Raw genomic sequence first — 11,832 nt, 5'->3', positions numbered from 1 at the left:
TAATTAAGTGCAGCATTCTCTTCCTGCAACACAGTCGTTTAAATGTAACCTTTAACAAAATGGTGAATATTAGGAACACCAAATGTGACAGATGAAATGCCTGTGAAGGAAGTGCTGGCAGATCTTTTGTCTTTTGAGAAAGTGGATAGTTTTCAACCTTAACATGGATTAGAGGAAGAGGTTAACATTTGACCCCATTGAATAAGTATCGGCCAGGCGGAGTCCGCACCACACACAGAGTATATTTCAGCGTAAAGCTGTGACCCCTTGTTTTCCAGCAAGAGGAAATTGTCATGCAATGACCCAGTGACCACACTGGAAACCACTTCCCCCTTTGTTATGATTTTGTATGGCTTAACCACCTCTTTTCCCTTGTCGTGGCCATGTCTACCCCACACATCTTGTCACATCCACACTGCTCTGCTACTTCCGTCATCTGACCTTTCAATGGTGTGTTGACAAGGAGACAGAAAGCCTCAAAATTGCAAAATATAACATTCAGAGCTCCATGTTTAGCGTGTGAGTGGGCTGTATGGATCCTGCTTTTTAGAGGATGGTCAGACAGAGATGACAGACAAATAATGTATGTCTGGTATATTGCAAATTATAACTGTGCTATAAGACGTATAAGTTTGGAATTTTAACATTGCACACCAACCTATATGACATAAATAGACTTAGATGTGATTGAGGAGGAGTTTGGAAACTCTTGGTCTTTGTCTTTTCTCCTCACCCTGTTTAACTCTGCACAGAATCTGCAATGAGGTACAACTTCATTGTTACGATGTATGAATTTACGGTTACATAATTAGAAAAGCTTCCTCGCAGCTTCTCGTTGATTAGGAATCAACAATTAGATAGTTTTGTGGGGCGCTGAAGAAACACAATCCCCTCTTTATACTCTGGCTCTGCTGTAACCACCTCAGAACACATACAAGGAGGAACTTTATTTTATGTTATCTTTTAGTGTGATTAATGAGAGAAGTGGTGCTGGATAGTCATGCCAATACACACCACACACAGGGGTTTTGACTATTCCTAAGGGCTAGTACAGTTTGTCCTGGCCATAGAGGTTCTGTGGTATGACCCCCTTTCCCTCTGATTCTCTCTCTCTGTCTCTTTCTCTCAATCTCATTCCCCCTCTCTCCATCCCTCTTTTCAGTCCACAGCAATTAGAGAGGCAAAGTGGGAAAAGCGGAATGTGTGAGCATGCTTTGTGAGAACTGGGAGAAAGAGAGAGAGAGTACAAGAGAGAAAGTGAGAGATAAAGAGACAGGGAGAGATGAGAGAGACACAGAAGAGGGGAGGAGGAAAAAAGGAGAGAAGGCCTGTCTTAATTGGCCTGTGTGGCCACGCTGGGCTGTGATGGTGTGGGCCTGCCAAACCCTGTGCCTCAATAGTTGGCCTGGCCTTACATGCATCCCGTGCATCCGGCCAACCACAACTAACTCTAGTGTGCTCTTTAGCAGTTTCCAATGTCAGGCCTGGGAGAGTTGTGCCACCCACATCTATGCTCCACAGTTCAGCAGGCCTCCCTGATAGGGATGGATACATGGGTTTGGGTTATGGTTTATTTGGCTCCACCAGTTTAAATGAGGTGGCATTTCTGAACTCTTTCTATTGTTTACTTATTTGGGATAATGTTACAGTCAATTTATGACCAAGTTCCAGATGTAGGAGCTGATATACTGTAACTATAAAGTTAACAGCAAGTTAAAAATGCATCTTCCTTAAATGTCATGCATACCTTAGACAAAAGAAAATGTCGTTTCCAGCCACATTGTTACACAAATACCATTGTTCAGTTATGTTAAGGTTTTTTTTATATAACCGAGCCATTAATACACTCTAATTAAGACAATGATAAAATATGTACTTTCTTTCTTCAAATAACATTCACATTTCTACTTCTTTCAGAATCTGCTCTAATTAACTTGAGATCTGACCAACACAACTCAACAATCATACAAACATGGAAGTGGCTTTGGCACGCTGTGGCATGGTCAGGCTTGTTTTTGTAGACTTACGCTGTGCCAGACGCTGCCCCATCAGGCACAGCGGTGACGTGATGAGAACTGAGGACCGGAGAGTCCCTGGTCTCATTACCAAACTCTAGAGAGCAGTAGTACTAGTACTATATATAAACACCTTCAGGGAACAGGCTGGGTCCCAAAGCGACTGCTGAAGAACATGCACAGACATACACCTGCTTGTCAGGATTAAATAAAGTCAGTGTGAGAGTCATATGTTTTGTTGGTGCTGAAACAGAAATGATTTATTAATATGCCTAGCAATTTAGGGATTGGAGGAAGAAATTAATTTTAGAAAAAAAAAGTTATATCATTTACATTGGGTGCTTGCATCTTCAGTATGTGAATGACTGTCTGTATTGGCAGCAATATTCAGAAATAAACTTTTGACACATTACAATTTTTAATTCTCTCTGCGAAAGGATAGTCTCCATTGTAAGGCAACTTTACTTCATAGGTAACAATGTAGTTTACAAGCATAACTGCTAAAAGTGAAAGCTCTTTCACAAGAAAAGCTCACAGTAGTCTCTCCACTTTCTTTTGAGTCACTCTTATCATTCAGTCAAGCTTTTCTGCCCTTTGTAATATCAACCAAAAACGTAACTGAGAACTGCAATAAACTCTGATGCTCTGCGATAACCCCAGTGCCTGAAACAGTTCTGGGAAGAAATATACTGAACTGTAAATCTGCCTGGTAACAGACAGCCCGTGGGTGGGTATGATCATGCATGTCAACAATGAAAGGTTGTGCCATTTTCAGAATGCGATAATTTGAGACATGCTGGTCACTAAACTTAGCCACTGAAGTGGAGCTCGCTCCAGTAGTTAGCAAGCCGCTGGAGGATGGAGAGATGAATGTACGGATGGGTGTGTCAGAGGCAGTGAGAACAGGTCAGGTTTAGTCTGGCATGAAGCAGAGGAAGGACTGAGAAGTTGTGGCAAGTCTGCCTCATACACTGAGTGCTGATTTCCAATTTGGCATTGTGCCCTATCACAGAATAGGAGACAGACACACAGAGACAGACTCAGGCAGAGATGGAAAGGAGGGGTGGGTGGATGAGAGGTACATAGAGGGTTTAAAAAGCAACTGCAGATTCCTTGCAAGGCTTTAAGATATAATAAATCATTTACAGGGTACATAAGGTTTAATTGATATAAAAAGATTTTTAAAAGCTTGCCACACTATGGCATGAGTAGACATTCAAGACAGAAAAATACACCCAACAAAACAGTAAATTTTTTTAGACATTTGTATGTTTGATAAAATGTTTTTATTGATATTAAAAATGAAAGTACATGTATTGTGCATTTCGGACGTTCTAGCGTGCAGAGGTTAAATCAATAAAATACACACAGGCTGAGAGAGCTATTGACACAGGAAAATTTGCCTGTCCTCGGCAACGTATCTCTTCATATTCAGCGAGAGGTGGTTGTCTTTCACACTAGAGTAGCCTGTTTGAACGTTACAATAGTGAATGAATGCAGTCCTAGCTGGAAATTATTGTAAATAATAATAATTAATAATAACAATAATAATAATAATAATAATAATAATAATAATAATTGCACTGCCTGCTTTGTTGCACAACTGAAGTAGAATATATTAAGACAGGACACAGCCTTGATAATTCAGATCTCTCTGAGAGAAAGAAGTTACTTCACCACAGTACAGCGAGTATCCATTCAGTCTCCATTCCATGTGTGAGCCGTGACACAACAGAGAGAAAAACTAGAATGTAGCACAGAATTGCTTTGTTTCTGACATGGGTTTTAGTGGTTTGTCACAGGGAGCTGCATCATTGTGGCCGGCCAGGTTACTCTCCTGCCCTTCCACAACAAGGTTATCACTTACACTCAGCATCTACTCCACTTTTTTCCACAGAGAGCAGATTGTTTTCCTGAGTGCTTCAGAAATGGTTCAGTGTGATAGCCCTTCATCAAATGCATTATGTATGAATGATTGCTGAGAGATGCATAGTAGGCTCAGAACACTGCCGACCCTCACCATGCACACACTGCTGACGCATAAGGACCATTGTCTCGATGGATAGATACTGTCGATAGACAGACAGACAAACAGAAAGACAGACTGACAGATAGATAGAGCAGACAGACATGACCTTCCGGTAGACATTTGATGGATTTTTGTGTCATTGCAAAACTATTACTTTCAATTAAGGCATTGATGACTCGAATAAGTCACGTGTAAGCTAATCGTTGTATCTTCTACTGTCCAGACATTGGTTCCAAACATGACCAACTGACACCTGACAACATCAGTGGCAATAGCACACAGGAAAGATGCTCCTTAGAAGACTATAGGACACCATGCACAATTACAAAGACATCATTTAATGAAGAACTGATCATTCTCCGGCCATCAATACTAAAGTGGCTTCAAAACATAGTGGGGTTTGAGTACAATCAATGTTGAACAGTTATTTTTCCAATAATAAAGTCACTCATTGATGCTTTGCTTTTCACAGATGACCCTGACAGGCTTCTGGAAATCCATGCAGACCAATGTTTGTGGAGTATGTGCCTATTTTTGTGACATAACATGCCTAAGCAATCCAGGCTATGCAGCTGTTAAAATATTAATTTAAAGTAACTATGGCAAAAAGGAAAAAGACATTATTTTTGGTACAAAGCATCTACAAAAAAGCCTTACAACTCCAATTGGAAAACAGAGATCATACAAAATAAAACTGTCAGTTGAGCATCAGTGCTACGTATTATTTGGACCAATTTTTCAAATATATTTTTTAACAAAATAAATAATGCCTTTATACAGTGCCCTTATTTGTATTCAACAAATAAACAAAAAAGCTTGGCGGCTCATTACGCAAGATACAGCTCAGACTAAAGGAAAATAACACGATGTCCCTGGAAACTAATTATATATCTATATTTATATATTCATATATATATATATAGATGTATATATATATATATATATATTCAAGTATTTGTATTCAGGCAAAAGCATGTGAATACTACTGCTATAAAATAAAATTGTTAGTTGACATTATTGCTGTTTTTTTCCCTTTGAATTGAAATTTTGTGCCTTTCTTTAGAACTGTAAAATAACATCACAACAATAACCAGAGAAACAAAAAAAAAGGCCTAACTTGAAAATACAGGAATGTCTCGGTACCAGAAACTGACGGGATATTCCTTTTTTTATTTGAAACAATGATATGAAAAGAAAACAGAAAAAAGACAAAATAAAATATAATCATCATTATCCCACTTGATCTTTGTCCATGCCATGTTACTTTCTGTCAGAGCAGTCTGCAAAGCCATGGCAAACAAGAAGTCCTGTCCCAGAACTGTAGTACTGTCCAATCCAGCCAGTCCATGGTGTCCCATACGCGTCCCAACATAGCTCTCTGTTTCTGGCAGCCTCAGAGGGATAGGATGAACAGGGACTGGGTCTCAGGTCCCCCTTGCCGCTTACACTGACAAGCTAGTGATGAGCAGCCGCTAGCACTTGCTGTGAGCCTAGATGCCGACACCGCCCATATCTCAGTGACACTTCCCCCTTGATATTGCCACTGCCAGGAGAGCCCCCAAATCCTTTATTTTCCTTTTATCAAAGTCACACTTTCCTTAAAACGGAAAGTTTTAATATTAAAGAAAAAAACGTGCTGTTCAACCTTTTCTTTGAGTCCATTCCCAAAGCTAGCACCATGACATTTTTTTAAGCTACACGTTCATTGTTCGTAAAAAAATAGTGCCATTTTTTTCTTTACTTTGACGTAATCCGTGGCAATGTGCAATTTTGCAGACTCTTTTCTGCGTTTTGTTTGTGATTAAAAGGTGCTGGAACAGGAATCTAATTTTACAAAATAATTCCTTACAGTGTGGAAGTCCCTTTATAGGTAGAGGTGCAAACTAATAAGAAAAATAACTAGCAGAGGTTTTCTTTTTGCCTCAGGAAAAATGATGTGGAATGGATTCTTTCATGCAAGCTGCTCTTCACTTTCATTCGTCGTCCAAAAGGACAAAAAAACATTCCGCTGGGTGTCCTCTTGACACTTGCAAACCACAGATCTCTTTCATCTTCTTTTCTCCTTTTCCATTTCTTTTTTGCTTAAGAATCCACCTGAATTGCATTCAGCCAAATTGTTAACTTTTCATCGTTTGTGTTTGTGCCTTTTGTGTCAGTGACTGAAAGAGAGAGGGAGGGAAAGAGTTCAGACAGGAAGAATGTGAATGCATGTTTGTGTGCCGGAGGATGGGTGGGTTGGGTTGAAGGGGGGCATTAGAAAAGGCCCAGGGGGTCAAGAAGTAGTGGATGAGAGAAGGGGGAGGGATTGGTGGGCTTGGACAGGGCAGGGGAGGTCAAAGAGGACTGCCACAGAAATGACGTCAGAGACAAAGCTATAATCCCCTAGTCTTTTTTCTCCCTCCAAACTCTTGTCTGTGCAAATGGCTGGCGGCGGGCTCATTTGTGGTTGACATAGTTTTCCGTGGTGAGCAAGATGGGCGGCAGTTTGCTGGGCAGGCTGATCAGGGGCCTATGGAAGGTCTGCTCCTGAGCTCTGAACTTGTCCGCCTGCTTCCGAAACTTTTTGGCTCTCAGGATGGCTGGGACACCCCTCCGGAGTCGCTGGGCTGCCTTCCTCTGCCACGCCTCATATTTGGAATACTTCACGGTCACATGCTGCTTCCTTGGGACTTCCTATTGTCGGTGGAAATATCGAAAAAGGGAAAACAGGGAGTCAGTTCATTAGAAATGATAAGATAGTGTGCTTCTTACAATGGAGGAAAACCTTGTTTATTTTGTGAAATCATTCAGTCATTGTTGGGCAACTCAAATGGAAATCAAAAGTCATTCTTAAAGGACCAAGCGCCATAACAGACCCACCTCGCCTCCGACTTGCCCTTGTTTTGATTTCCTCCTCTGAAAGAAGCTATCAGCAAGTGCTCAGTTTAGCCTCTTTTACATATTGTGAAAAGGAAGGGCGATGGCTTGACTTACATGACCAGCATGTCATTGTTCACCCAACGAGATACAAACCACCACATAGAGAATAAATGGTCAATACCTACATTGTCATCTCAATATTGATATCTTTGAAAATTCTTTAGGTGTGCTGAGTACCAGGGATTTAAATTAAGTAGGGGTAGTTGCAAAGAATTTATGTGTGAGTAGCCAGTGCTCCATCTGAATGGCTTGTTTTGGTCCCACCACTTGTGGAGTGTTTATCCCCCCTCATTAACTCCAGGCCTGCTCAATAGTCTAAGAACACTGGCCGTCAGAGCAGTCTGTACCCATCAACTCTCACTGTCCACACCAACCAGACTTGTCCCAACAAATTCCCTTGCAGCCTCTTGTTATGCATTTCAGACTGAAGGTACTTGATTGTCCTTGAGATATTTACAGCGTCATCTATTTGTTTTGCTTACATCATTTGCAAATCTCATGTCACTGATACCGATTCTCTAACCCATCAAAGCAGAAATACTCTAAACATCTTTTCAGTCTTGTCAAAGGGTTTTTTTAAGAAGTCTGGAAGACAGCCATAGGTCAACCTTGCGTCTATAGCGAAATGTCCTAAAACACTTTGAAGCATGTTTATGACATTTTTCAGTGACGTTCATCTGGCCAAATCAGGTGTTATGGACTGCCAAGATGAAAATGCATGCCAGATTGAGAGAGAATGGCGTTGCGTGACTAGTAACCAGACACTTCGTACACACTGTTTTGTTATGTGCCAGCAATATCCATCACCTTATGAACTCCCTCTCACTCTCTCTCTCTCACGCACACACACCTACACACATACTGTCAGTCTGTGAGTATGACTGCCTTTCCCTTAGTATCACGTGTGTGACTTAAAATTTTCCACAATGGTCAGCATTTTGCTTAGCAGGTAAATGCTTACCAGTGGACATTTAACAAGATAAACCTGTCTTCCCCTGGGTTTCCATTTGTACTTGAGTCAAGGGGATGGGGGCGAGGCTCACGGGTGAGACAAACCCAGGAAATAGATGAACAATTAGATTAAGTTATAAAATTTTCCCATGTTTGTGGTATTGTTAATGAGATGTACCTGTTTTAGTGGGGGCATTACAGGTATGACCTGTAGAGAGGTCGCCGACACGTCCCTTTCAGACTTGGCGGGTTTGGCACAGTACTGCTCCAGGAGTTTGAGGTCACAACTACGGAAACAACACTCCTCTACGATCCCACGGTTCTGGGGACGCCGGTTACTTCCCCTGCTTGTTGGCCTACCTGGGGATTAACACAACAAGCAATTAAGACAGGCCGCAAAGATGTTGAGGTTAAAGACTTCAGAACACAACACTGGCAATAATACTAAATCTAGGTTGTTTTTGTGGGATTACTTCAACAATCATAGCAGCAAAGCGGATAAAGGGAAATCTATGACCAACTGCAACAAATTGTTTTGTTTGTAGAGGATAATCTGATTAGGGATATCTGGAAGTCCTTTAATAAGTGAATACACATGTAAACACACTGTGCAGCAGACACCAAAGACAACGATGAAGACAGACAGCTAAGCTCTCAGACAGACCTTTGTGTGAGCAAATATATAAAGTGGAAACTCTGTTGTGACCTTGTTCTTTGTCAAGTCAGCAGAGATAAAGACGATGAGGAGGGAGAGACGGGCTGGAGAGGTAAAAAAAAAAAAAACAAGAGACAAGGATCAGTGTAAAGAGAGAGAGAGAGGGTGTGTGTGTGAGGGACCAGAGAGAGAAAGCATTCGAAACAAAAGACAAAGAGAGTGAAGGCATGAAAGAGAAAGGTGTAGAAGAATAAGGAGGAGGGGTTAGGTTAAGCATGTTGCATAGGGAAATACTATCCGTGACCGATAAAGTTCTTGTTTGAAGTCCTGAGCCTGACTGAGTGTTGAAAGAAATCTCATGAGATGGAGGGGAAGATTTGATTGCAGGAGAAGGAACATGAGAGAGAAAGAGAGTGATCCAGGGGGAGGAAAAGGCATAGATGAAGAAAGAGCACATCTGAGTTGGCCTAAATTGAACAGTGAGCTTTCTTATTGGGAAAAAAAAGCTTCTATGAGGAGCAGCGAACAAATAAAGGGTCTGTCAAAAGCAGAGAAGAGGAGGGTGGGATGTAGCTGATATCTGCTCATAAAAAATAGTTTTCTCTCCTGCCGACTTGATATCAGACGATGGCTTAAGGATTGACAGCCGCTACAATACTGGTATTCCATAATCACTCCAATGGATGCAATCATCTTCATTAATGATCTATTCTCCTAACCTGACATCAAAAACAGCCCCCCACCCCCCCAGTCCTCCACCTCAGACTCATCAGTGTGGACGCCTAGCCTGGGAACACTGGTGCTGAGGTGACTGGAATGTCTCTTGGGGTACTATTACTTTACTGGTAAACAAGCGACCCATTGTGTCGAGCTGAGTGGTGTGTGCCTTCACAGCTCGGCAGTCTTTCATATGCAATGAGAGGTACGGGCTGAAGGCAGAATGCGCACAGTCAGCAGAGCCGCCTGGACGAGGTCTTGAGACACGCAGCTGGCTTTAATCTCTCGTTCTATCTTTCACTCGGTGTGTTTTGTGGGAGACAGAAAAATAGCAAACACGCACATCGCAGACACAGACAGTGCGCTCGACTCAGCTATCCAAACAGACGTGTGCGTGTGATCAACAGACAGGCTTGGCAGAGAGATGTAAAAAAAAAAACAAAAAAAACGAAATAACATTTGTGCAGGACATCGAGAAGAAAACCTACTGAAATAGAAGCCTCTGTCTTCACAAACAAACTGCAGCGCGTCCACCAGCTCTCCCCCACACAGCGTCTCTGCCGAGGCTATTTCCACTATGTAGAGCGCCAGAGCCATTGCAACCAGCAGCGTGCGACTGGACGAAGACATTTTCCGGACCTGGAGACAAAAAGACAAAATGCAGAATATAAAGCATCAGCTCAATGAACGTAAACACACGTTTCAGAAGTGATGACACGAGAATATTTTGTAAAAAAAAAAAAATTAAAAATTAAAAAAAAAAAAAAATCCCAGATGACAGCCAGATGTTCTTTTAGTGTGATCCGCTCTTTACGCGCACGCACTATTACACGAAATGTGCGCTCTTGAGTACTGGTCTTATGCATTGGTGTATTGACCTACAAACTTAGAAAGTCTACTGCGTGAGGGAAATTATTACAAACGTACAGCCCCCTCCTCACACCCCCAAGCCCAAGACGGCTATCAACCGCTTGTCATTGTGTCGCACATAACAGAAGTGCTTATTCGGAGGGAACTAGGTAGTCGGTATCCTATCTACGGCATCCACACTCTTGCACAACTGTCCCGAAGTGCAAGACTGGCTGCTCGATAGTTAACTGTATCAAAAGTCAGACTCAGCATATACTTCCCCCTTGCTCACCCTGTGATGAGCTCACTGACCCTCAGATTTACCGCCCCCTATCGCCAAAGAATGACCAGCTGTTAAACCCAGAGAACAGCACACGGTTGCAAACAGGACAAGATTATTGAAAAGAAAAAAAAGTGATATGTCAAATTAGGATAACCTGATGCACAAATGATTCGAAACCTCATATCTCAAAAACATAATAAGCTTTCACTCTGAAAGATAAATGAGAGATAGCTGATAGGTCACCTGTTTCAAAATAATTTGTTAATCAGTGGATTTGCCCAATCCGAGGCTTTAGTATACACTATAACTATTACCATTGTAATGACCTAGAGGCAATTCAATCCCGGCACAGGACAACCGAAGTAGGCTGCAAAAACTATTTGTTCCCTCATATTTACCTTCATTCTGCTGCTCTCTGCTCTCATGCAGGTGTGGCAATGTGAGTGGTGTCCGTGTCTTTGCTGGGTCTCCATTTCAGAAGGCAGTGTGGTTTATTTGGTCGGAGAGATTGCAGGTGAGTTAGTTTCCCAGTTGGAACGGCTATAGAGATGATGTGTGAGAGGCTGTCCCAAAGACCAGGCGACAGGCAAAACTTCTCAGGGAGAAGTGTTATATACCACACACGCCCCTAAAAACTCAATCCCACCCCCTAACTCCTCCTCTTCACAGTTGTTTAAAAAAAAATAATCCAGAGACGTTTTATGGAAAAGCGTTTAAAGGAAGAAAAAGTTTTCAAAAAACGAAGAAGGGAGAGAGAAAGAGAGGGAGAGAGACAGTGAGAGAAAGAGGGAGAGTGAGAGAAAGCGAAAATATGGAACAAGTCCACAGGCATTTTCCACGTTTACGCACTTTAACCTACAATCACAATGTTTACGCGCAGGACTCAGACTGGAGAATAGACGTAATTCCTGGGACTCCAAGAAAAATTTCAATGTCTCCGCCCTGCTATAATTACGATTGACATTACTGCCAAGGTTTGATGTAGTCATTGGGGTCAGATGAGTCTGACAGTGGACTGGGGATTGGTTACTTTACCTGAGGTGAGGGAGGATGCTGCGCTGTGTCGGAGAGGTAAAGCTGACAAAGCCTTTTGTCAGTATAAACGCTGGATCATATGCATCATATTGAGGCAAGGTGAAGCGATTGTGGAAGATATTACATCAGGCTGCTCAAATATTAATATTTATAACCCAGCCAAGTGGTTCACTCAGACAGATTGGATTAGAACTCAGCAGGAAAACATCAACCAAAATGCTGCACTGGTAGTCATGGGGAAGACAAAATGGGGAAACATGAGAATTTAAAGAAAAGTGTTATTTTCTGGTTATAAAGCTGTATCAGGACACCTTATATAAGTGTGGCTTTTGCAGAAGGTAGGGATGTGGTCGGGATCTGTTCGTGTCCTTTGACTCAG

The 11,832-nt window shown here is 41.9% G+C and overlaps 1 protein-coding gene across 1 annotated transcript; it reads right to left on the bottom strand.

The window, feature by feature from the left end:
* Positions 1-4,361: 4,361 nt before the first annotated feature.
* igf2b (insulin-like growth factor 2b) lies at positions 4,362-11,018 on the bottom strand. The gene is made up of 4 exons (XM_068312310.1): positions 10,817-11,018; positions 9,775-9,925; positions 8,093-8,274; positions 4,362-6,717 (listed from the first exon to the last, which is right to left on the bottom strand). Exons 1-4 carry the CDS (start codon positions 10,889-10,891, stop codon positions 6,481-6,483), a joined length of 645 nt encoding a protein of 214 aa, XP_068168411.1. The 5' UTR covers positions 10,892-11,018; the 3' UTR covers positions 4,362-6,480.
* Between the last annotated feature and the right edge of the window lie 814 nt (positions 11,019-11,832).

The sequence above is a fragment of the Antennarius striatus genome, chromosome 4, assembly GCF_040054535.1.
Source record: "Antennarius striatus isolate MH-2024 chromosome 4, ASM4005453v1, whole genome shotgun sequence".
NCBI classification, from domain to species: Eukaryota; Metazoa; Chordata; class Actinopteri; order Lophiiformes; family Antennariidae; genus Antennarius; species Antennarius striatus.
Note: the sequence above shows the minus strand (reverse complement) of the source record. Positions and strands in the feature narration are given on the sequence as shown.

Bases quoted from the DNA above. Each gene is read 5' to 3' on its own strand.
- igf2b (XM_068312310.1), bottom strand. From the start codon at position 10,891: ATGGAGACCCAGCAAAGACACGGACACCACTCACATTGCCACACCTGC. The intron at 8,275-9,774 runs GTAGGTTTTCTT...GTTAATCCCCAG, and splicing joins AGACAGAGGCTTCTATTTCA to GTAGGCCAACAAGCAGGGGA. The intron at 6,718-8,092 runs GTACATCTCATT...CACCGACAATAG, and splicing joins TAATGCCCCCACTAAAACAG to GAAGTCCCAAGGAAGCAGCA.